Genomic DNA, 27,140 nt, shown 5'->3' on the forward strand with positions numbered 1-27,140 from the left:
GTTCATTCCAATCATCAATACTTCCATATGAAAAACTAATTTTCTTGGCATTGTTACCATATCTACATCTAGTCATCTTTACCTTATTCATGGTCTCTTACTCTTCCAAGTCCTCCTTGTCCACATTTTCTGGTCCCTTTACTACATTAAACATCATTATTTAATCTCTCTCTCTCTCTCTCTCTCTCTCTCTCTCTCTCTTCCAACATTGTCAGCTTTAAAACATCCAATCTTTCTTCATATAACAGCTGTGCTAAGCATGGTGAGCTTTAGTGAAAATGCAAGAGGTGATCAATCTCTATTTTCTGTATGTGTGTGTGTGTGTGTGTGTGTGTGTGTGTGTGTGTGTGTGTGTGTTTTAAACATTAATGTAGGTCCAGAAGTGTACAAAAAAATAAAGAAGACTCAGCAATCAGATTTTTATTTCAAATTTTGCATTCATTTATCTATAAAAATGACGACAAATGAAAACAAATAGTTTGACAAACATTTACAGTAGACAAGATACACATAGAAAACTCTGTACATGGGCTGCCCCCCCCCAAAGATCCAGCTCTGTGGTGAGGGAGGGCACGCCAGAAGCACACTCGTCATGGGTCTTGTAAACTCAAACCAAGGAGTACAGGGACAGAGAACATTAATAAAACACTGTAGAATAACACACAATATAACTAAAAGACAAACTGAAGCAGGTTCAATGCATTCTGTGCCTTGTGTGGCTTGACTCCTGCCACGTGAGTTTGCTTGACTGACTCGTGGGGACAAACATGTACCAGGGATGTGTTTGGCGATCCTCCTTCACGGCAACGACACATTCACAGAGTATTTCCTGGCTGCTGTGCGTCAAGAATCAAGGAGTGAGCAAATGACTCTGAAGTCAACACAGTACAAACACTGGCAATGGTTAGTTTGACAAGGGACATTGGTGAGTGCCAAACAAGGGGTGGGAGGGCAGCACAAAGACCATTGCTACCCAAAAGTCGAAAAGAACATATGACTTAATACAAAAGACATCTTATCTTCATAAGATGCCATTTACCATGCCAAGCATGAGGGATTTCCAGGCTTGAGGGAAAACATTAAGGTTATGCATTCCCAAAATAGTCCATCTTCCATTGCACACCTGCTGATAATATTCCAAAAATAAGGAACTCCAAAGTGAGTATTCTGTGCAGGTTCCAAGGCCCTCAGACTCCCAAAACTCCTCTCCTATATTTAATTTTTGACATTTATGAATATATTTGGTGGATTGTTCCACTTCAAATAAATGGTGGTAAGTGAATGTGGCAAAGCAATGTCAAGCTGTATGAGGGTGAGGACTTCCAAACACAACATACTTTATGGCCAAGTTACATAAACCTATAAAGAGCTACAAACCCACTCCTCTTAGCCTGCTATAGCCACTCATGTTATGAAGCAGGCAGTTGGCATGGACATTGCACAGTCTGGGGGCTGAGTGGTTCCACCCACAGGCCAGCTGCTAAATAAATCAGTGACAAGGATGAAAACTTGCACTTAAATTCAAGTAAACTGTGAAAGAAATGTTGACAATGTGAATACTGAATACAGTGATTGGTGCCCAACTGGAAGCTATAAGGTACATTTTGAAAACTAAATTTAGAGAAAAAAATAATGCAAAAGGCTGATAGAGAGAATGGTCATCAAATGGCCTAAAAACCTGCTTCCCATGATAACTTAAAGATGCACTCCAGCCCTCTGGTGACACATTGACAGCATAGAAGCACAAAGCCACAGAACTACATGACTGTAAGACCAAGGAGGAGCCATGGAAGAAATTTAAAAACTTGACTGATCAACACAAAGATATAACTGGATGCAGTCAAATTAATTACCGTTTTTTAAGCCTTAGACCAGTGAATGCTGTCCTTAAAATTATAATTACAATATAGAAAGCATCTGATATGTACAATATGCACCGATTATCTTCATACATATCCTGTATTATGAACTTGACTTTGCTTATACAAATAGAATCACATTCCTTATACCTAGATTCCAAATGTATCTCCCCTTTTTCTTCGTTTCTAAATCCTCTGAACAACAAAAAACAAACCGCGATATATATACGACACCTCTGGGCAACGTAGGGCTCAAACAGAAACAAAAACTAAACATGGAAAGGCTTGTTGGCAACAGAAAACTACCAAAATCATGCTACCCTTCCCTCCCCTCCCTTCCTCTCCCTCTCCGTTTCTTCTCTAACGCCCTTCCTCTTAAAGCATTACACTTTCACCAACACTTTCAAATGATGCAATCTCCAGCACCCACAGACATATCTTGAAGCTTGCACATTTTTTTTTTCAGTAATTTTACACTTTTCCCCTGACACCTCTACAATAGCCCCAACTTTTCCCCTAAACCACCGGCCTTCTCCAGCACTATTCTCCAGGGGTCGCCAACACTCCCACACTATCCCCCGCATCTCTACACTTTCTCCATTTCAATAAACTTTCCCCAACACCTCTACAATTTCCATACATACTACACATATTAAATAAGAGTTAAATAGTATGCATAGATCTACACAGTATAAATACATGACTCGCCATATTCAAGAGGCATGACTGAGTAGCAAAAAATATTACAGATTAACAAACATACAGGTTGTAGCTGGGGCTAGATGAAGAAGGGTGCATGTAAGTTCAATTTTCTCACACACACACACACACACACACACACACACACACACACACACACACACACACACACACACACACACACACACACACACACACACACACACACACACACACACACACACACACACACACACACACACACACACACACACACACACACACACACACACACTGTAGTGATTAATGTGCCTGGCTCACAACCAAGAGGTCATGGGTTCGATTCCCAGCGGAGATAGATGGGCAGTCTCCTTTAACCCATTTCCTGTCCACCCGTTTGAATGGGTAGCAGGTGTCAGCCAGGAGTTGTGTTTTGCCTTCAAGGTGTGTGTGGGTGTGATGTGAAGGTCCCAACTGTATCCAAAGATCCATCACTAGGAAGCTCCAAGATCTTTCGGGAAGAGTGGCAATCACAAGTCCCACCACCACACACATACACACACACACAGTAGTAACATAACGTGTGTGTGTGTGTCTGTGTGTGTGTGTGTGTAGTTGTATTTACCTAGTTGTAATATACAGGAAATGAGCTATGTTCACAGGATTCTATCTGTGTCTCATAATATCAAATTTAACTGAAAATTCATGAATATTCTTGGTTTGAACTATCTCCTTTTCAAGATCACTCATGATGTCAATAAATCTAAAGGGAAAATTATTTCTCAATATTCAGAAGGCATCTTGCCTCCCTCAATGTGTGAGTGTGTGTCTACAGGTCAGATGGTGCAGTCATGAATCACGTTTCATAGTCGGTTCACCCGAGTCTGAGGTGTGCATTATCGAGCACTGGCAACCTGCTGTCCCACAGCGCGTTCGATTGCGTGGATAAGGTGTTATAGCCTATGCATAGGAAAAAGTCATCATTATCAGTAATATGTGGACAACAATAACAAATGCCGGCAATTATAGCTGATTTTAAGGTAAAATTTATTAATACTGACACAAACAGTTGTTTTGTTAATAATTTACAAGACTGCTGATTAAAGTTATTAAACAACCTTGGCATTGTCCGCCACCGAGAAAATTAGCTGGCTTTATATTAACAAAACAGCTGTTTACGACGTTACTAATAATTTTTAACTCAAAATCATTGACAGTATTTGTTATTGTTACCTGCGTATTATTGAAACCGACGACTGTTTCCTATGTATAGCCTATATATAATATCCACGCAATCGGACGTGCCATGGGGCAGCAGGTTGCCAGTGCTCGATAATGCACAGCTCAGACTTGGGTGAAACAACTATAGTACATATAGAGTACATGACACCTTAATCTTCCATCTTGTCTATTTTTATCATTTAATCCTGTTTATCCAAAAAACAAGACCGCTGGCCTCCTTCTCCTGCCAAATTAATGGGTGGGTCGCACCTTAATCTCTCTCCCTCTATCATTTTTCAGTTGGGTGAGTGAGTGCAGTAGAGACATCCTAGACATTCTTGCTTGGCTGAAGGCTGTAGCCTTTTCTGAGTTGAGCACACTGAACACTGTACTATCTTAAGTTATGTCTGTGGCAGTGGAGGGTAATGTTTGGATTTGGCCAATTTAATATGCATTAGCAGCTGGAGGGAAAAAAAAAATAAATAGGTAAATAAATATATATAAAAAAGTACAATAATAATGTCAAGTTTCTGGTGGAAGGAAATAGGAAGTACACACAGATACATGCTAGCACACACAAATGCACACACGCACACACACACACTGGATGGAGATTGTGCAGTAGAAAACACTTCCACTTTACACTGATACACGAGGATTTGGGTGACAGGAAGAAGAGAAATGGAAGGTTTTAAGTGTAGCAGGAATGGAGGAGGAGAAAGACGGAAGGGGAACAAAGAAGGTAAGTTGCGTGACCCCCACTCAACTAATAGCAACAGGTTTTCACATTTCCTCATTACTAAACTCTACTTATTACTGACTTCTGGAATATAGTGTTGGTGGAGGTGAACAGGGGGAGGGGGTGGGCGTGGTGAGGCCTGAAATATGGGGCGGGAGTGCCATGACCAGCAGGATAGGAGGGGTGGGGGAATGTCAGTGATGTGGGTGTGGTGTGGCAGGGGCATGAGTACCAGTAGCAGGGGTGTGGTGGTGCTGGTGGTGCAGGATCATAGGATGCTACACTTGGAGAGCCAGTTCAAGAGAGGCTTGTTGGGCTGCGGGTTGGGCTTGATGGTGATGTTCTTGTCGTTGGGGTTGTTCACCTCCTGTGTGCACCGACAGACACACACACGCGCCGATGTGCAAGGGAGTAGAGAAGAAATTATGTGGTAAGTCTCACGGATTGTTGGGTTCTTGCATTAAAAACTACAAACAAATCAGCCAAACTTTTACCTTCAATGTCTTTAAAAATACAAAAACAAGAAAAATATTTGTTTACCAATACTTCTCCTTTTGTTTTAGTGTTCAAATAATTGAAACTATCTACTCCAAAGGGATGTAATTTGTAAACAATTAAAAAACATCATCGCCAACTAAGATTTTTAAATACGATTTAGAAATGTATATTCATTAAACCACTGTAAGCAACTCAAAAAAAATACTGGAGAATTATGAATCATTTGTAAATCCATAAAAAATGCTTTTAAAACCTCGATACAGAAAGTGTTAAAGTAACGGTAATAAAAGTAATGACTGCCCACCAATGCATGTCAAAATTATAGTGTACAGATTAATTAGTTATTGAGAAGAAACTTGTGCAATACAAAAAATATGGAACAATAAAAGCAAACACTTGTAACCAAGCTTTAACTCAATAAAACCATGTCCAAGCGTAAGAATCACACTCCTGAAAGAAAAAAAATCAAAAAAAAAAGAGAGAGAGAGAGAGAGGAAGCACTCTTTATGATCGATAGTTTTGTCATCATCTCCAGCCACGACTTGTCTCAATGTTCTTGACTTCTGTCTGATGTTGATATACTCCATCCTGCTCTGGCAAATGCTCAAATTTCATTTCTCCATCTGGTCCTCTGTCTTCTACAATTCCTGGGCTGCCACTGTTACTTTGGCTGTCTATCTATTGTCAGTTCTGTCCACAGTATGCCCTGCCCAAGTCTATTTCTTATTAGTCTCTTACCTATTGATGATGCTCTCTGTCTCCATGTTATACCCAGCATTTTTCTCTCCACTCCTCTTTCAATTCCTAGCTCTCATGAGATGCTACATTTCTGAACCATATGTTAGGAGTCAGGGTAGACTGATAGTACACCTTTCTCTTCAGGGAGAGTGGCAGGTTTCTATTTACAATATTACTATGATTGCCGTGATGTCTCTATGTGTATACTACACCTTTCAACACCTTTACGTACGGTTCATCTACACCCTGCCTCCTGAGTGCCTGCAGGACAGCTGAAGTTTTAACAGAACTGAGTGTTTTTTCATAATCTATGAACATTATGCATAGTGGTTAATTGTATTCTGCAGAGTTTACTATGGTTAATGATGTGGATGTGACTAACTTTTTAAAATTTATTTATCATTATTATTATTATTTTTGTTTTGCATTTTAGCCTATAGCACCAGTAGGCTTTCTTGGGTGGGCCTGCTGGCCAGCTCCAGCTTGTTATCTTAGATGGTTAAGTGTAGCACTGCCCTTACCCTCTTTATTATTATCTAATGAAAAGTGTGCATGTTACAGGGAGAAGACTAACTGTTTTCCAATTTTGGATGGTTCTTAAAGAATCCTCTGAGCAAGGCAGCTGGTGACCATACAGCTATTCTAGGGTGGTGCAGGATCATAGGATGCTACACTTGGAGAGCCAGTTCAAGAGAGGCTTGTTGGGCTGCGGGTTGGGCTTGATGGTGATGTTCTTGTCAAGAGGGACACCTGTTCACCGACAGACACACACACGCGCCGATGTGCAAGGGAGTAGAGAAGAAATTATGTGGTAAGTCTCACGGATTGTTGGGTTCTTGCATTAAAAACTACAAACAAATCAGCCAAACTTTTACCTTCAATGTCTTTAAAAATACAAAAACAAAAAAAATATTTGTTTACCAATACTTCTCCTTTTGTTTTAGTGTTCAAATAATTGAAACTATCTACTCCAAAGGGATGTAATTTGTAAACAATTAAAAAACATCATCACCAACTAAGATTTTTAAATACGATTTAGAAATGTATATTCATTAAACCACTGTAAGCAACTCAAAAAAAATACTGGAGAATTATGAATCATTTGTAAATCCATAAAAAATGCTTTTAAAACTTCGATACAGAAAGTGTTAAAGTAACGGTAATAAAAGTAATGACTGCCCACCAATGCATGTCAAAATTATAGTGTACAGATTAATTAGTTATTGAGAAGAAACTTGTGCAATACAAAAAATATGGAACAATAAAAGCAAACACTTGTAACCAAGCTTTAACTCAATAAAACCATGTCCAAGCGTAAGAATCACACTCCTGGAAAAAAAAAAAAAAAAAAAAAAAAAAAAGAGAGAGAGAGGAAGCACTCTTTATGATCGATAGTTTTGTCATCATCTCCAGCCACGACTTGTCTCAATGTTCTTGACTTCTGTCTGATGTTGATATACTCCATCCTGCTCTGGCAAATGCTCAAATTTCATTTCTCCACCTGGTCCTCTGTCTTCTACAATTCCTGGGCTGCCACTGTTACTTTGGCTGTCTATCTATTGTCAGTTCTGTCCACAGTATGCCCTGCCCAAGTCTATTTCTTATTAGTCTCTTACCTATTGATGATGCTCTCTGTCTCCATGTTATACCCAGCATTTTTCTCTCCATTCCTCTTTCAATTCCTAGCTCTCATGAGATGCTACATTTCTGAACCATATGTTAGGAGTCAGGGTAGACTGATAGTAGACCTTTCTCTTCAGGGAGAGTGGCAGGTTTCTATTTACAATATTACTATGATTGCCGTGATGTCTCTATGTGTATACTACACCTTTCAACACCTTTACGTACGGTTCATCTACACCCTGCCTCCTGAGTGCCTGCAGGACAGCTAAAGTTTTAACAGAACTTAGTGTTTTTTCATAATCTATGAACATTATGCATAGTGGTTAATTGTATTCTGCAGAGTTTACTATGGTTAATGATGTGGATGTGACTAACTTTTTAAAATTTATTTATCATTATTATTATTATTTTTGTTTTGCATTTTAGCCTATAGCACCAGTAGGCTTTCTTGGGTGGGCCTGCTGGCCAGCTCCAGCTTGTTATCTTAGATGGCTAAGTGTAGCACTGCCCTTACCCTCTTTATTATTATCTAATGAAAAGTGTGCATGTTACAGGGAGAAGACTAACTGTTTTCCAATTTTTTTAGGTCCTTTATGTTTTTTTGTTTTTTTTGTTTTTCTAAATCTTGTCACAAATCTAACTGAATGGTAATTTGCATGGACATTGGATGGTTCTTAAAGAATCCTTCTGAGCAAGGCAGCTATGACCATACAGCTATTCTAGGATTACAAGAGAGCACTACCTCTCACTGAGAAGCTGCTGTGAGCTGGGACTGAACTCACAACCTCTCAGCTGTGTCAACCACAATACCCACTAAGCCACCTCACCCCTGAATGGTGACTATTATGCACCTCTGAGGGAGGGAGATGAAATTTACTAACATTATGCTCCATTACATAATAAATTACAAGGTCAACCAATTCCATCATCATCTTAACATCAACAACAGCAACAGCAATCCCCATCTCCATTGCTTATACTAATAGGGTAGTGCAAGACTTAGATCGAAGGACAAAAGAAAGAACAAAGGGGCTACTGGGCATGGAACAATGGGATTAGGGAGAGGCCTGGACCCCTTACAGAGCCCCCTACCCTTATACACAACTAAGAGAAAAAGATACAGTGGAAAGAGGAGGGGTAAGGATAAAAAGACAAAAGTTCATGCTGAATTTGTACCTATGTGGGAGAAACGGCTATGTCCTGCCAGTGCTTCTGTGGCTAAAGGATGACAAACAGCTAGCATTCTGTCTACACTTTTGTACTGGTAAAACACTAGTTCGGACAATACTCCATTCCAGGAATAAAAGCAGCTAGTGTGTCTTCTATAATTTTGAACAGGAATAAAATATACTAATATGTTAATATGTCTGTATTGTGAAAAAAGTGGTGTGTTTTCTACATTTATATACAGGGAAAAAAAATTGTTTGCCTTCTGAAGTCACCTGAATAAGCAAAGTTGAATAACAGGAAGAAGAAGCAACAAGCCATGGAGAGTGACCTGTCATTCAGCGGAGGTGAAGCAAGCAAAACACACACAAATATATTAAAAGAAAACAGAACACAAGCAAATGTCCAGGGTTATCACTTTGTGGTCAAACCCAGCAAGCACACAGTAAACTAGGCATAGCAGAGAGCTGGACCCCTCTGTCCCTTTGCCTTGTATTCTCTCTGTTTCTCTCAAGTTAAAGTGTTTCAAGTGTGCAAATCAAATACTTGTTGAAAATTTAACTTTGGAGCGGTGCCACGTGCCAGGAATGACGCGCCATGGTGCGGCTGTGATACAAAGCTGACATCCTACGTAGGTTTACTCAACTAAATGAGGTTGCTCTGGCTTTGAGGACAGACTTTGTTAGGTAAATAACTACATTTAATTCTATGCTTTGTGGTTTCTGATTCGTTCATGTCTTTCTTTCTTTTTACCAGTATAGAAATCATGTAGATCTGGTAGCATGTAACAAGAAGTACTTGAAATTAAATACTAAGGCATCTAAGTAATTCACATTGACATGATTAGACAAAAATATTAAAGAACACAAGTACTGAATGTATGTGAAGAACATCATTGTAAGGTGTTTCACAGAGTAATCTAGTGTCTTAGGAATAACCACATGTGAGTGTGTTGTGGCCTGCCTGCAGTAAGAAAACCATGTAAGGTGCTGTCAGTGGCAGGATAGGGATGAGGAGGCCAGCCTGCCCTGCCCCCACCATGCTCTACACAACGTAAACATTACCTTCTAGAGCCCATGGAAAACAGAGCACACAGCAGAACAGAGGAGGGGAGGAGGAAGACAGAGGCAGAGAAGGGAGAACACTTAGTCTTGTGACATATGTAATGAACACTAATTTAATGAATTAACACTAATCTCTACTATAAGTCCTCAGTTTCATATGGAATTTTAAACATTAACAATAATTTCACATTACTAGAAAATTTAGTCAGGACAATCATTTATAGTCAATTAAATCCAATGAGGGCAGTAGACTATAGTCAATTGGAACAAGAGCTCAATGAGGACTTACTTATAAAAGAATCAAAAGCCTGACGTTACAGTATCACACTATTGGCAACTGGCAAAGTCTAAGACAACCTCTTCTCAAAGTTAATGTGAATGTGGTGGCAATGAAGGGCAGAGTATATGAGGTCACCATAAAACACAGCAGGAAGAAAGAAAATGATTAAAAAATTACAAATGAAACTCTAGTTCATTAAATACAAAATATTTGGCATTTTGAGATGCACGTTAACTGTTGATAATTAATTCTTTCCAAACCAAGCCCACCACCCACCATGTAGATACTAGGCTATCCTCACTTCTTATCTTCTCTTCTAACACCCCCACCTTTCCCATTTTCATTCCCTTCAGCACCCCTTTCCCGCATCCCCCGTCACCACCATGCTCATCCTCCCCACCACTCACCAGCTTCTTCTCCATCTTGGCCTTGATGTCCCGTGCGAGGGTAAAGAACGCATCCTCTACATTGATGGAAGCTTTGGCTGACGTCTCCATGAACTTTATGCCATACTCTATCGCCAACTGCTCCCCACGGTCCCTTGATACCTGTAATGTACAAACAAACTTTCACACACAAAATTATCCCCCCCACAGCACTCCCATGGAGCAGTTAACTTAGGCTCTGCTCTGGCAGGCCCAGCTCAGGCCAAAAGATTTTTCTACTGACAAAAAGTGGTCAGTGTTCCTCCTTGAGTAAAGGAGATGTTTGAGTGCAATGTGTGAGGTTCCAGCAGTACCTATAGATCAGTTAAACAAGCTTTGAAGGTCTATGGCAGGGTACTGGCTGGCAACCACAAGTGTAGCACAGGATCAGGATGTGGTGAATTATATATACACACACACTTGCACGTGCACATGTGAACCACTGCACTGTAAGCATCGTGCCAGTTCTGGAAGCTAGAGAAGTGAAGACTTTGTAGGGCTCTTTTGGAAGCCTGGGAGTAGCCACCAGGAATTGAGCCCAGCAGGGAGAGACTGAGTTGGAAATATTTAATGGGAGTTTGAGTGGTGTGCCTGCACCTGAAGTAACGTCTACCAGTGAAAACTTCCTTGTCTGATTCTATGAATGAATTGAACAAGTAATGTATCAGTGAGGAGGAGGAAAGACAGGCACATGAGTTTCACATAAATGGGAAACAAGAAAATGGCACGAGACATTGATAATTTGAATGAGCTAGTTACAGAATATTAGGTTCAGTAGTGGTGCCAACATTAGTGTGGCAACAGTTGATCTCCGTTAATAATGGTCTCACTGTTTGCATATTCATGGATTGTTTGGAGAAATAAAAAAATCACAGGAAGATATCTTTCACATTTTTAGCTGCAGAAACAATTCTTGAAGCTTCATAGTGTTGCTGCTGCATGTTTCTGGTGAAGGATAGTTCTTTATGGTTATGCTACCCCCTCTAAGCACATCCCACCACTCACCTGTCTCTTATCATTGACGTCACACTTGTTTCCAAGGATCATCTTCTCAACATCAGCTGAGGCATGTTCCTCTATGTTACGAATCCTGTGTGGATGGGAAAAGGTAAGAAAAAGTACACACACACACACACACACACACACACACACACACACACACACAAAGAACTGGATGGGAAGTTACTTAAGGGGAAGAGAGATGAGAACAGTGGTAAAGGACATGAAATCGGAATGGAGAATTGTAGATAGCAGAGTGCCTCAAGGATTGGTATTGGCACCAATACTTTTCCTGGTATATATAAATGATATGCCAGAGAAAGTAAGCAGTTACATGAGCCTGTTTGCAGACGATGCAAAATTGCTGAGACATAAAAGAAATAGTATAGACTGAAATTCTGCAAGAGGACTTAAATAAGATTTGGGAGTGGAGTATGAAATGGGAGATGAAGTTCAATGTGAAGAAATGTCATGTAATGGAAATGGGAAAGAGTGAAGGGAGACCAAAATGGACATATAGAATGGGAGATGGAGAAATATTAAAAGTTCAAGAAGAGGAAGATCTGGGAGTGACAATACAAGATAATAGACAGTCTAAGAGTCATGTAAATAGAATATTCGGTGATACGTATAGAATGGTAAGAAATGTAGGAATAGCATTCCACTACATGGATAAGGATATGATGAAAAAGATGATAACCACTATGATTAGACCAAAATTGGAATATGCGGAAACTGTGTGGTCTCCCCTTAAGAAGAAACACGTAAAAAAAACTAGAAAGAATACAAAGGATGGCAACGAAAATGGTTCCAGAACTGGAGGGATTGTCATATGAAGAAAGGTTAAAGGAAATGGACCTGCCAACATTGGAACAAAGAAGAGAAAGGGGAGAACTAATACAAATTTATAAATTATGGAGTAAAATGGAAGAAGTAGATAATGAGGAGTTACTAAGAGAAGGAAGAAACACCAGCAACACATGAGGACACAGAAAAAATTGAGAAAAGCAAAATGCTTGAGAGACATAAAAAAATATAGCTTCCCGCAAAGAAACATAGAGGTTTGGAACAGACTAACTGGGGATGTAGTATCAGCAAAGAGTGTGCACAGCTTTAAGGAAAAGCTGGACAGATACAGATATGGAGACGGGACCACATGAGCATAAGCCCAGGCCCTGTAAAACTACAACTAGGTAGATACAACTAGGTAAATACACACACATTCTCTGTCACCCCCCACCAGGGATGGAGTATTCATATTCGTTATTCGTATGTGAATACATACATTCAAATTCTGTATTTGAGTGTATTTTTATTCATGTTTGAATAATTATTGATAGAAATCAAAGCATTCTTATTCGTATTCGAATTCAAGGGGAAAATATTCGCATTATGCGAATAATCTAGCAAATACTTCAAAATTTATTACCAGAAATTACAGCCGTTGTTCCTTATAAGTTGTACGTGTGATAATCCCTGTACTGAATACTGGTACCAGTCATAAGTCACTGTTCATAAGCTCATTTTACTGTTGCGTAAATTTAGAACAGTGCTATACCCCTGTATGTCAAGAAAGTATTTTTTAATGAAAAATATTCATCAATGTATTCATGAATATTTTCAAGAAGTATTCATATTTGTATTCAAATTAAAAGCATTTCAGTGTATTCAAATTTGTATTCGTATTTGTTGGAATTAGAAGTATTCATATTCGAATACACAGCTCTTGTATTCACTCCATCCCTGCCTCCCACTCTAGTATACTTAACTCCACTTCGCCCTCTCCTGCAGCATCACACTTACATACATGTGCACACACAAGATTAACCCTTTCAACACGAGGACGTGTATACTGCATCCCTGCGTGTCCCGTATCATATCCAAGGATGTGCATACTGTGTCCTGGCTCGATTTAGCCAATATATGAGTTATTTTATCTCTATATTTATGCTTACATCTCAAAATCATCAATTAATTTAAGTTTCTTTATGTGCACCACTTAATTCTGCATGTTTTCATATATAATACATGATGATTGTGTTGAGTTTAAGGCTGAAAACTTGTTATATTCAATAGCGACATTTGAAATTTGGCGCGCACAGCGATCCCGGATACGGCGCAGGGCACTGTTTTGGCCCGACCATAGTGAGTTTCTTTATGGGCACCATTTAATTCTTCATGTTTTTATATATAATACAAGATGATTATGTTGAGTTTATGGCTGAAAACTTGTTTGGCGCATGCGGTGATCCCAGATATGGCGTGGGGCGCTGTTTTGGCCCAGCCGTAGTGAAGGGGTTAACTTGCAGACTGTATATTTAAACTAGGTAAATACAACTAGGTAAACTAGGTAAATGCATCCATGACCTGTTGGTAAATACAAGAGATTATGGTATGAAATTGAGAAAGTCAAGGTCCCTGAAGAGCATCAAGAAACACAGCTTTCCTTACAGATGCACTGACATGTGGAATGACCTCGAGCAGAGAGTTCAAGCCAAAAACATTCATGAATTTAGAGGTAAACATGATAACATGAGATTAGGAGACAAAGTCACATGAGTATGGCTTGCCTCCTGTATATATATTACACATAGGTAACTACACAAATATCATACTCACCAATTCTTAATGTTGTCAAAGCTTTTCTCGTTGGTGATGTCATACACCAGCATGATGCCCATTGCGCCACGGTAATAGGCGGTGGTGATGGTGCGAAACCTCTCCTGTCCAGCTGTGTCCCATATTTGCAGCTTGATCTTCTTGCCGTCCAACTCTATCGTTCGGATCTTGAAATCAATACCTGAAAAGACCAGGAAAGCGTATATCCATAAAGTGAAGTTTTTAGAATTAATACTTTTGAGCAGGAGAGTATTTATGAATGGCTTGTCTGCCACTTTTGTGTTGTAATAAATGTCTATGCAGAATCATGATATAATGCTGAAATGACTTTGTGTCAAACCAGTGACTACTCTGTGAGACTGATTCAATATGTACTACCCGCATAGTCCGTCAACACCAACTCCAGCTATACTGGCATGTGGCACGCTACCCAGAACCTGCTCAATGGGTCGTTTCTGTAAGACAATCCTGAATACAGGATGCCAAGGGGATGACCACAGAGTTCGTGGCTTGAATAGATCCTGCCATGAAGTACCAGTATACTTAGGATGAGAAGGGGGCCTGCATGGAGACTTGCCTGGAGGCATAGCTGGACGTTATCGTGATAAGTTATTGTGATACTTTATCGCTGATAACAAAATCGGGTTATCGGCCATCTGCTACTTATATATATATATATATATATATATATGAGGCCGTGCGAGCGAAAACGTACAAAGCGCCATCTGGCCAAAAATGCGATTTTGTGGTATAACACTATTTTGACCCTTCCTTTATAAGCGAGGAATGTCGGTTTGTACAAAACTGCAGTGGAAATAGGCCTGGGAGTCCTTCAAAATAACCCTACATTATCACCTCGCAGTTGAAAGTGAGATAAAGAAAGCAGTCATGCGAAAATGTACAGGCGTAATAGCATCACTGCAAACGTGCAAGCTTTTCCGTCTAGCGCGTAGTGCAAACTCTTAGCATTTATTGTTTATTAGTATATTTTACGTTTTGTAACTTCCTTCATGTTCCGGATTATTATGAATATCATGAACTGTGTATGACATATTAAAAAGTTAATTAATATTGCACATCATGGATGTTTTTGAAAAACCTACTTTTTCGGACCTATATATATTTTTTTTTTATAACTGAGTACATGCCAATATTCTACATACCTTAACCTTCATTTTGGTCTTTGATTGAAGTGTCCACCTTAAAAACCAATGAAGTTATGATAATTTAAACATTGCAAAACTTTAAACGCGATTTCCCGCATTTAAAAAAATGGCGTTTATATATATATGTATATATATATAATATATATATATATATATATATATATATATATATATATATATATATATATATATATATATATATATATATATATATATATATATATATATATATATATATATATATATATATATATATATATATATATATATATATATATATCTTCGGTGAAGAGATTTCATACTTATATCATCAACATTAAAACACTAGGTTATTTGTTTATGTTAAACTAAAAAATCACTATATCAAAAAGAAAAATCATTTAACTTTGCCCCAAAAATGATTATTCACTGCCTGAAATTTGTGATCCCGTTGTAAAGAGCGCAAACAGAGACCAGCGGCTTGTGTTATCACGTGGTGGCGTGGCCTCTCAGCTGCGTCTCGAGTGTTCCAGTGTTCTGGTTCCCAGTGCTTCAGTGCTTCTTTACTGAAGTGACTGTTAAAGTGTTAATGGTGATAAGTAAGAATAACTGAATAAGTAGTGATGGCGGCCGCGTCGCCGTTGTCATGAGGAGAGTCAGTGGGGTCTAGTCACTCTAGTGAGCCTGAATTTCGGTCACCCTGGCCATTCCTTGACCAGTGGGTGCGATATAAGAAGATGGTTGGTAACAGCTACGTCTTCGATTGCTTGCCCTGCCTCCCCAAGACCACAGAGTTGAAGGTGAGCCAGCTTTTGATGGTGGAGACGCCAAATAACACAACACGGGTTCATGCGTTTCTAGTATTACTGTCCATATGTACGTGTTAACGTGTGGTTTTCAGGTTTTGTAAGCTTTCTAAAATACAGATGATGAAAATTTGAATTCATCAATGTTTTTTTATTTGAAATATCAATATAGTATCGTTTTTGCCTATCAGACTTATCGCTAGCTAGTATCGGAATTGTGGATTTATATTGGGTATCGGTTATTGGTTATCGCCTATATTTGTGTCTCCAGTTAATGAATATCGGTTATCACCGATAAGGTTTTCCATTATCAGTTATCGGGTAACGGGAATAAGGTTTTCTGTTATCATGCCCAGCTGTGCCTGGAGGGATCCCCGGGCTGGGCGTCATAGGGTGGGCAAGGCAGCGTGCCCCCGGCATATGCCCCCATTGATTGACTGACTGATTGCCTACCACTTTTGTCCCCAATCATAAAATTTATCAAATTGACCCAACAATAGATTAACATCTGATCAATTTTAATAAAATTGCTGACTTTAGTGTCATCAGCAAATTTGCTAACATCTACTACTTGAGTCCCTAATCCAGATCATTTATATATCTGCTAAACAAGAATGCACCCAATAATGAATTTAATGGACCTAACTCGTTACATAGCCCCTATGCAGGTTCCAGGCAACTAAGCCACACTCTAACATAGTTCAGCACTTTCCCTTCTATTCCTTGAACCCTTTATTTTTATTAACAAACACTGGTGAGGTAGCTAATCAATCATCATCCTCAGCCATTACTAGTCTACTGCAGGATAAAGGCCTTTCACAACATTCTCCACCTATCTGTCTGATGTTAAGTGCAATCCATCCTACTCTAGCAAATGCTTTAATTTCATCTCTCCACCTGTTCCTCTGTCCACCATGACCTATAATTTCAGGGTTGCTACTCTGATGCTTTGATTGTCTATCTGTTATCAATTCTATGCAAGATATCACTTGCCCAAATCCATATCTCATTCTTAATAGTCATTAAAATTTCTTGACCTTTGTCTGTTTCTTAAATGTATGTAAAGACTGGTAGGATACATTGAACAAACCTTTTTCTTCAGAATGTGGCAGGTAGTTATTCAGACATTGCTGTTTACCAGCAGCACCCCATCCTACTCCTATTCTCTTTGATATTTCTTTTTTGTCACCTAACCACAGCTAAAATTCAAAAGAAGTGTATATATATATATATATATATATATATATATATATATATATATATATATATATATATATATATATATATATATATATATATATATATATATATATATAAAACCTCCTAACAGGGAGGCTTCACCCCTGCATGGGTATGCAAACAACTTTCATTGCCATTTTCACACTTCTGGATCTGGATCTGGATCTTAATGCGTAGGGCACCCGTATAGGTGCATAACACATATTTGTGTTGGCTGTTGGGGGGACAGGGAGCCAAGTGTGCAGGGGAGGGAAGTGAATCAAGTGTAATTGTTAGTGTTGGTGTTTTGTGGTAACAAGTGTGTATGTATTTGTTTTCTGAATGAGTCTATTGTACCGGTCTAAAATCTGTTGAGGGAGGTTGTTCCAGTCACGTATTTCGTAACAGGCCTCTATGTACCGTTGGCTGCTATGTACCACCGGCTGCTATGTACCATCCCTGGCTGCTATGTACCATCCATGGCTGCTATGTACCTGGCTGCTATGTACCATGATTATAGCTATGTAACATTATTATTAATATAATTAATAATAATGTTTATTTGTTTGCCACGCAAATAGAGAATAGAGCAAATAGAGCTCTGCCCATTATTTGCTTCGAAAAGGGCAACTTAGGAACTCCAGTGGATCTGCTCACTATTTGCTTTGAAACTCCAGTGAACTTGCTCAGTATTTACTTCCTAACTCCAGTTATCCTTTTTATACTACCATGGCATCAGCACTACCATGGCATCAGCACTTTTCCTTTGCTCAGGATGTGGATTGTGTGTTCTCCCTAGATAGGAAGCCCTTATCTGTGATGGATGCAACAAGTGCTTCCACCGCTTATGTGGTACAGCAATTTCACAGCAAATAGGATTATTGTATGTAGTTTTAATATGTTTATGCTTTTGTGTTATCTTTTAATGTAGTTTCATTACTTTTATATCATGTGTTTTTAATTTTTTTCTTACAATAAATATTTTATCTTCCTACTTGGTATCTGGTACATAGCAGCCTTGTTTGGTACATATAAGCCAAAGCAGTGGTACATAGGAGCCGGTACCTAGCAGCCCAACAATGCTACATATAAGCCAAAGCAGTGGTACATAGGAGCCGGTACATAGCAGCCGACGGTACATAGCAGCTAGCATTCACCTATTGTGCATGGAAAGTATGAATGCTTGTATGCGTCAGTGTTAGTGAGATATGTTTGGTATTTATGGATGTGTGTGTTACGAGTGCGTTGACTGTTTACGTTGTGTGTGTTTGTGGGTCAATGTCAATGTGAGTGTTTATGATCTTGTACATAAGTGTAAGTCTGTGTGCTTGTCTGCGTATGTGAAGAGGTTCCATGTTTATCTGTTGTTTGATCTGTGTTGTGATTCCAGGGATTCGAGTGTAGTTGTTTGTAATGAACCTAGCTGCCTTGGTGTTGATTTGTTCTAACCTATCAATGTTTCTGTGTGTGTGAGGATCCCACATCGTGGAGCAGTATTCCAGTGTTGGTCTCACAAGTGTGTCATAAGCTATGTGTTTAATGTCAGGTGTGCAGTTATGTAAATTCCTCCTCAGGAACCCCAGTGTTCTGTTGGCTTTGGCACTGATATGGTCTATGTGAGTGTTGAATTTCAAGTCAGTTGAGAGATGGATACCAAGGTACTAGTGTGTGTGAACTGATTCTAAATCTGAATTGTGGAGAGTGTAAGTGTGATAGATGGGGTTGTGCGCTCTGGTGAATCTTAATAGTTTGCATTTGTCTGGTCGGAAGTGCATCTGCCAGGTGCGTTCCCACCGCTCAAGGGCGTCCAAGTCATTTTGAAGTAATCTGCAGTCGCCAGTAGTCTTTACTGTTCTGAACAGTATACTATTGTCGGTTTTTGTTTTGATAGTTCCACTCCTATTTTTTTTCAAGAGGTCTGAAGGTTAGTAATAGACTACAACAGCGAAGGAGTACGTCAAACTGTAGGAAGTGAGATATGGATGCATAAACAAAACCAATTTTTGTCATAAATAGTTAAAGATGTCAAAAAATTGTCAAAACTAAAGCAAAATGGGTGAAACGCTAGATAATTTGCTACATGGTAGATACTAACTAACTTCCCTTGCACGTCCCCCTTAACATGCTGGACAGAACATCACGAAGCAGTCCCCTTCAGCACTCCCTCCCTTGACAGGCGGCGCCCACCAGCCGGCACTTCCTGTCATGTCATTCATGCACGTGATTCACCCAACGCGTCCCGGCCTGACCTGCCCTGACCTCAAACACCTGCACCCAGCCCGTAGCGAGCGCCTGGACCTTGAAACGTACTCGTGAAAGTTTAAGGAGCACAGAACGGTGAAGAATGTCGAGGGGCGGCGGGCGGGTCCTTCCCTCCCCTGCCTCGCCCTCGCCTCCTCACCTATAGTGGAGATGAAGGTGGAGTTGAAGGCGTCCTCGGAGAACCTGAAGAGCACGCAGGTCTTCCCCACCCCCGAGTCCCCGATGAGTAAGAGCTTGAAGAGGTAATCATAGGTCTTCGCCATCATCGGCTGTTTGTTGATATGGGGACTACCGTTGCCAGATTATCGTACTCAAGAGCCGCGTATTTACCGGTTTCTGTCCCATAACTGTTACCAAGAAGCACCAATAATTAACCATTTAAACAATAACCATATATCAAGGCAGTTATTTGGGTGATGAAAGCAGTTTTTGGGTCGGAAATCGGCAAACATAAGAGGCAGAGTACGACAATCTAGCAACGTTGTATAATGGGGGGCTATAGGCGCCAGGGTCCGCGGCGCCACGGGCTCGGATCCCCTTGCGGAGGGTCGAGGCGGGCGGCCGTGGTGTTGGTGCGCCCAGGCTATAGGTGACGGGGACTTCTTAACTCGATGAATTACATATGATTAAGACATTGCTAAAGCTGCATTACCTCTTTTTACCCTCACTTTTATGCTTTTCCGCTTCAATTTTCAGCTTAAACTTCAATTATCATCCTTTACCTTTTGGACGTACTAATGATTGATTGATTGATAGTTTAAAATTATTGTTGCAAGTAAATAGAAAAGGCTATATTTGTGTACTTATCTATTCACATATATTAAGTACTTAGTTGAACAAATAACGTAATCGGTGCCCTTTATTCCGTGGTGTTGGTGCGCCCAGGCTATAGGTGACGGGGACTTCTTAACTCGCTGAATTACATATGATTAAGGCATTGCTAAAGCTGTATTACCTCTTTTAAGCCTCACTTTCATGTTTTTCCGCTTCAATTTTCAGCTTTACCTTTTGGACGTACCAGAAAAAGCTATATTTGTGTACTTATCTATTCACATATATTAAGTACTTAGATGAACAAATAACATAATCGGTGCCCTATATATTTCCTATTCCGTGGTGTTGGTGTGTCCAGGCTATACTAAACGCCGGGGACTTCTTATAACTCGCTGAATTACATATGATTAAGGTATTGCTAAAACTGCAGTAACCTCTCTTAAGCCTCTTCTATGTTTTTCCGCTTCAATTTTCAGCTTAAACTTCAATTATCATCCTTTACCTTTTGAACGTACTAGAAAAAGCTATATTTGTGTAGTTATGTCTATTCACATATACTTAGTTGAACAAATAGCATAATCGGTGCCCTATCCTATCTCGTGGTGTTGGGGTGCCGGGGACTTCGTATATTTGCTGAATTATGTCATTAACTATTGTTATTAGGCTATTATCATTACCTCTTGTATGTACTTAGTTGAACAAATAACATAATCTTTGCCCTTTATTTCGTGGTGTTGGTGTGCCCAGGCTATATATACTAAACGCCGGGGACTTCTTATAACTCGCTGAATTACGTGTCACTATTATTATTAGGCTATTATCATTATTATCATCATTACCCCTTTCAAGTATTTAGTTAAACAAATAACATAATCGGCGCCATTTATTTTTTAGTGGTGTTGGTGTGCCCAGGCTATACGAAACACCGATTTCTTATAACTTGCTGAATTACATGTCATTAACTATTATTATTAGGCTATTATCATTATTATTATTATCACTATTATTATTATTATTATTATTATTATTATTATTATTATTATTATTATTATTATCATTACCTTTTTATGTATTTAGTTAAACAAATAACATAATCGGTGCCCTATATATTTCGTGGTGTTGGTGAGCCCGGACTATATTAACACCGGGCCGGGAGTTCTTATAACTCTCTGAATTACATATGATTAATTAAGATTTATAGGCTATTCCTAAAGCTGTATTAGCTCTTTTAAGTATTCAGTTGAACAAAGAGCATAATCAGTGCCCTTTATTTCGTAGTGTTGGTGCGCCGAGAATATAATAAACGCCGGGGACTTAGACTAATTGTGATTATGATATTCTCAAAGCTGTATTACCTCTTTTCCATAATTAATTGAACAAACAAAATCATTAGCGGCCAGTTTTTGGAAGGTTGTTGGGCTAAAAGTATAAAAACAGGTACTTTTGTTTAATTAGCCTACTGAATTCCAAACAGAAATTAGTGCAGTAGCCTATTACCTCTTCTTCATACACACCTCGGCAGGACAACTGAACCCACGTAGATACAAGGTCTGCTATAATACTTGTTTTCAACGTATTAACACTTTGCCACCAGGCGCGGATCCAGGACAAAAGTTTGGGGGGCCCGATGCCAGGATTATTGGGGGTGGAAGGGGCATTAGCATTACCGGTTTGCCATTCTCTGCAGTCATGCTCCTGAATAACTGGTGGACTGACCTGAATCAATGGGCATAACGGCCTGGACTTGGTGCCAAAGCATTGGGCCAGTGTTCCGGACTCTTCGGATCCGAATAAGACGACCGACTCCTCTGAGAAAAAGCACTGTCATGGCCGCAACGCGCCATGAGATAATACAAAAATTAATCTCATTTTAATTAATACAAAAATGAAAGAAAAACTGGCTTAAAATTCAATTGAAATTTCAGTGTGTTACGGAGAGCTTTCGCCGAACCCCTGATACTGGCTCACCGAACCCCTGGGGTTCGATCGAACCCAGGTTAAGGGCCGCTTTCACAGTCGTTTTGTTTGTTTTTATCGTTACCAATGGCGCCGATCGAAGCTATTGTTTTCCACGTGAAACTAGCCTATAGGGTAGTGGCGGCTGCAGAGGAAGCGAGAGGTGTTGAGAGTGTGCATGGTAAGGTGCGGGGCGAGGCTAACCCCGCAGCCGCCACTACCCCATCGGCCAGTTTTAAGTGGAAATTCTATAGCGGCGATCGCCGCCATTGGTAACAATCAAAACAAACAAAACGACTGTGAAAGCGGCCCTAAGAACCACTGGACTCTAAAGCATCCATGGTTTCGGAGGAATAATCTTTAATCACCTTTGGTATAAAATTTAGAAAGGACACTAACTCGGACTGCTGTTTTTTATTGTGGAAATTAAAGGAAACACAAACTTAAGGGTAACTTATTTCCAGAGTTTGTTGGTGTAAAATTAAAGTATTGGGTGTTTAGGATGAAAGAATAAAACAAAAACTCAAGGACACATTTATTTGCAGAGTTCGTCAGTGTTCGAAGTATAGCCGTTATTGGCTCATTAATTGTTTGAGATGGAAGAAGAAAACACAAACGCCAGCAGGTTATTTTATATGCAGAGCTCGTCATTGTTAAAAGAAGGCAGTATTTAATTGTTATATAGAGATGCACAAAGAAAACAAACGCACTAGTAGGCAGTTTTATTAGCAGAGTTCGTCAATGTTAAAAGTATCCAGTATCTGAATGTTTGAAATGAAATATATCACAAATTCCATACGCTATTTGCAGAGTTCGTCAGTGCTAAAAGTAGCCAGTAGTTGAATGAGATGCAAAGAGAATGCCTCCATGTCCCATAAGCAATAGCTACTTAAGGCTATATGTCTTACGAGTATATATCTTTCATCTTTTTGTCTCTTTCTGCCATTACGAGCTGCTTTTGTTTAATAGTATTTAATTACGCCACGTCTCCTTCCTTAGTCTTACTAAAGTGTGTAAGTCGTAGGCAGAAGGAAATACAGACGAAGGAAGGCTGCTCCTTATATAGTTTCTCAGCGAAAGAGATGAAAAAATGAAAATGCTCGCTCTGGCAATATATATATATATATATATATATATATATATATATATATATATATATATATATATATATATATATCTATATATATATATATATATATATATATATATATATATATACTCGTGTGAAACTACGGAAGGATTAGTGCGGTAAACGATCGAAGTTATGATGTAGGCTAAAATATTAATTTGAGCATTAAATAGCTTCGCATCTACTCCATCTATAAAAATATACGTACATAGCTTATACGACCAACATACATATACAAAAAAAAAAAAAAAAAAAAAAGGATATGTCAACTGTATTTTTTCTCTCATGATGTTAGCATTTATTTTCTGCGCCCATAGGATGTATTTCAAAGCTGATTCAATACACAGGGCGGCACTTTGTTTTTCGCTCCCTCTGTGTGGAGTTACGTACATCGCTACCTCCAACCAGTCATACAACCCAATGTTGTTACCAAGAGCCGCGAGAAATTCAATAGTTTTTTGTTGTTGTTGTTGTTTTAGTAGGTATGGTCAGGGTCTCGAAGATGTAGTGCACTAAAAACACTATTGTATCACCATCAATTTGAATTTCGAGCGGCTCCTTTGGTAACAAACAACATGGCGTCTGTGATGAAATAGCTAAACTCTCCTATTCTATGGCTCTAGCTCCAGCCAGAAGGACCGATAAAACCAGTGTTGCCCCATGTTATACTCTATTGGCCCTCGCTTATCAATAAAACAAAGGTTCATGGGTGAATGGGAAGGGCAGAGTGTCAATTACTTCATAGCTGTGGCGCCCGAAGCTGAGGTGTGCATTATCGTGCTCAAAGTCTATATATAGACTTTGATCGTGCTCTGGCAATCTGCTGTTACACGGCGTGTCCAATTTCATGGATAATATACGATAGTCTACGCACAGGAAATAGCTGTCAGTATCAATATAGTGTATGCACCAGCAATGATGAATACCGTCAAGTATTGTTCATTTTGGTTTTCAAATTATTGATTTTGTCGCAGACAGCTTTCTTGTTGATTTACATGATCGCTGATTGTAACTATTAAATGTATGCCATTGGTGCCGTATATATATTTCTGATACTGATAACTATTTCCTTTGCGTAGGCTCTCATATATTATCTATTGAATCGGACAACCCATGAGACAGTAGGCTGCCAAAACAGGATAATGCACACCTTAGACTCGGGCGCCGCGACTATATAGCTTTCAATGAACCGCGATGTGCAGTGAACAAGCTTCCTAAAGTCTATATCCATGCTTATCCTAATGAACAAGCTTCCTAAAGTCTATATCCATGCTTATCCTAAGGGCCTGTTTACACGAGGCGTTTCTAACGCGCGTTAGCAAACGCCGCGTTAGGAATTTCAATGATAACCTATGGAGCTGTTCACACGTGACGCGCGTTTTTCCCTGACGCCGCGTTAACGCCCAAGCCACTTCCTAACGCGCGTTTCGCCAGCGGGTCGAGATACATTGGAGCTTATGGGAGCGTTTACACAGGGCGGTAAACGCCGCGGTTTGAAAGTGGTGGGCCCTCTAATTGGCTGGGCTGCAACCAATGAGGAGATAATATGCGTTACTATGGCAACCACTCCACGTGGAGGAGGTTTTCAGTCGGGTTACACGCACGCACCCACACCACAAGCACAGTCCCTTCACTGGCAGTCATGGAGGAACAGAGGCTTGAGGCAATTGATACTGACCTTCTCATACATGAAATACAGAAACGTCCAGCCATATGGGATATGCAGTCTCCGGACTATAAAGATCGACAGTTGAAAAAAAAATGTTGGGAAGAAATAACAGATATCTTCTGTAGTTCAGGAGAGGTGAAGGACAAACAACTTATTGGTAAGTTAACAAAATAACTATATTTTTGTATGTTTCAACTTGTACACTACAACTCAGCAGCAACATGGCTTTCTCGCCAATCTAAACCGGCGTTAACGCGGCGTTAGAAAACGCCTCGTGTGAACGGTCGTGAATCTGACGCGCGTTTGCTAACGCGCGTTAGAAACGCCTCGTGTAAACAGGCCCTTAGGATCAAGTTTATTAGATGATCTGATAGATAAGAGTATAATGAAATGGGTTTATCCTGTTACTAATATACACACACTTAGTATATGCATGTATCTATATTTTTCCCGTTAGATTATGGCACAGTTGAATGAGCACACGCAGGCAATTGATTAATAGAAACTTTATGCACATATTTCCGTAATTAAGTCATATTGAAGCATAACCAACATCAATAAGTCTTAATACGGTACTGGAATGTATAGCTGAACTGAAAGCAACACCACATAGACAAGACAACATTAAAAAAAAAAAAAAGATTCACCCCTTTTCTCCTTTGTTGCACGGTTGGTAAGTGAAAATAATCAATCCGTTACTGAATTAAACAACGAAGAAATTAAATGGTATTTGTATGTATATGATACTGATACTAGTGGCTCTTAAAATTATATATACGAGAGAGAGAGAGAGAGAGAGAGAGAGAGAGAGAGAGAGAGAGAGAGAGAGAGAGATCACTATGATGAGCGAAAAGTCTATAATAAAAGTGGACGGATTAAATATGAGCTAAGCCGCAGAAAGTTACCGACACTCACATCTTTGCAGCTCTGTGGACAACAACAACTTTACGATTTCTTTCCAGACGCACTCTTCTGCCGGAAAAATGTGGGAAAGGGGCACTATTTTAAATCCCTCTCAGACAAAGTAAGAGGTACAGACAGTATACAGTCTGTTTATATCGACATCGTAAATAAGTCCCAACCACACCGCCCAGCAACCACCAATCAAAATTCCCTTTTCCCAGCATCCATTGATCACACCCAGCCTGGATTGGTGAGAGCGTGTCCGGTTTGTGGATTGGCCAATTGTTTGAACGTAGTGGCTCAAGGGGAGGAGCTTGTTTGCGATGTTGAAGTGAATATGGCATGTTTTATAGTTCTGCGTAAAGAGGAAAGAGTAAGGACACTTATTTTATTTCTTCGTCTTTAGCTTCCATTTCGGGTCGAGATTTTTTTCTAACACTTGTATTAATGGCGCTGTTTCATATATATATATATATATATATATATATATATATATATATATATATATATATATATATATATATATATATATATATATATATATATCTGTTTTGTATTTTATTTTTTTGTGTGTTTGTGTGTAATGGCACTGCAGGTGGAAGAAGGGATAACTGTACATATTATTTCTTCGTCTTGAGCTTCCATTTTAAGTTGAAGTTCTTTTCCAACACTTGTAATGGCACTTTTAAACATATTATTTACAAAATAATGGCACAAATGAATATTTTACCGGTACTAAAGTAACGGATAAATATTATATTATTTCGTCTTGAGCTTACAGTTGGGGTCGAAGTCCATTTCCAACAATTGTAGTAATGGCACTTTTTATGTATTCTCTGTAGAGTAATGGCACTAATAGATATTTTACAGATAGAGGAAGGAGGAATTATACTATTATTTCTTAATCATTTGACAAGGCTTTCATAGGAGTTGTGAGTATTGCCAGGGATATTTTGGTTTTATGACCCTGGTGGTAGTGTGACGAAGCTTCTGTGCCATGGTCGTGAAGAGAACACTAATGAGAACGTAATTAACCTCCTTTCCTAAGTTTAGAAATAATTTACGTGAGAGGTGTAGGCGCCTGAGAATCCCATCCATACTCCTACTGCTTCGTCGCGGGCTTCCAGTTGGGGTCGAAGTTCTTTTTCAGCCCCTGCCAACACTTGAAGTAATTGGCGTCTATCTTGTCGCAGGTCTCCTCTCCCCACTGCGTCAGCCCGAGGCCCAGGGACGTCTCGAACATGAACGACTGTGGAAGGAAAGAAAACGAAGAAATGAAGGTGAGTTGCGGGGGTAAAATAAGGTGTTGATGTTTACTGTTTGATGTTTTGAAGATACCATGAAAGAGACATAGATAGATAGATAGAG

At 39.4% G+C, this 27,140-nt stretch overlaps 2 protein-coding genes across 3 annotated transcripts in view; both read right to left on the minus strand.

Annotated features, from left to right (window-relative positions):
• Positions 1-405: 405 nt before the first annotated feature.
• On the minus strand, positions 406-21,932 carry LOC127005502 (ras-related protein Rab-8A-like). Of its 2 annotated transcripts, none has more exons than XM_050874409.1 (5): positions 21,832-21,932; positions 13,911-14,091; positions 11,298-11,382; positions 10,275-10,415; positions 406-4,864 (listed from the first exon to the last, which is right to left on the minus strand). In XM_050874409.1, the coding sequence occupies exons 1-5, from the start codon at positions 21,872-21,874 to the stop codon at positions 4,766-4,768; spliced, it is 549 nt and encodes a 182-aa protein (XP_050730366.1). In that variant the 5' UTR covers positions 21,875-21,932; the 3' UTR covers positions 406-4,765. The 2 variants fall into 2 exon arrangements, with proteins under 2 accessions (XP_050730366.1, XP_050730365.1); XM_050874408.1 differs by lacking the exon at positions 21,832-21,932 and adding an exon at positions 19,481-19,648.
• Positions 21,933-22,780: 848 nt separating this feature from the next.
• Positions 22,781-27,140, minus strand: part of LOC127005503 (homogentisate 1,2-dioxygenase-like) — a 30,469-nt gene continuing 26,109 nt past the window's right edge. The window contains exon 10 of the mRNA XM_050874410.1: positions 22,781-27,021. Coding sequence (XP_050730367.1) covers positions 26,875-27,021 — 147 coding nt within the window. The 3' untranslated portion in view covers positions 22,781-26,874. The remainder of the gene's footprint in view (positions 27,022-27,140) is intronic.

Source organism: Eriocheir sinensis, chromosome 30 (genome assembly GCF_024679095.1).
Source record: "Eriocheir sinensis breed Jianghai 21 chromosome 30, ASM2467909v1, whole genome shotgun sequence".
NCBI classification, from domain to species: domain Eukaryota; kingdom Metazoa; phylum Arthropoda; class Malacostraca; order Decapoda; family Varunidae; genus Eriocheir; species Eriocheir sinensis.

Coding starts and splice junctions, on each gene's coding strand:
- LOC127005502 (XM_050874408.1), bottom strand. CDS start 19,607: ATGATGGCGAAGACCTATGATTACCTCTTCAAGCTCTTACTCATCGGG. Junction 14,092..19,480: donor CACCTTCATCTCCACTATAG/GTGAGGAGGCGA, acceptor TGGTCTTTTCAG/GTATTGATTTCAAGATCCGA. Junction 11,383..13,910: donor TTTGACAACATTAAGAATTG/GTGAGTATGATA, acceptor CCATCCACACAG/GATTCGTAACATAGAGGAAC.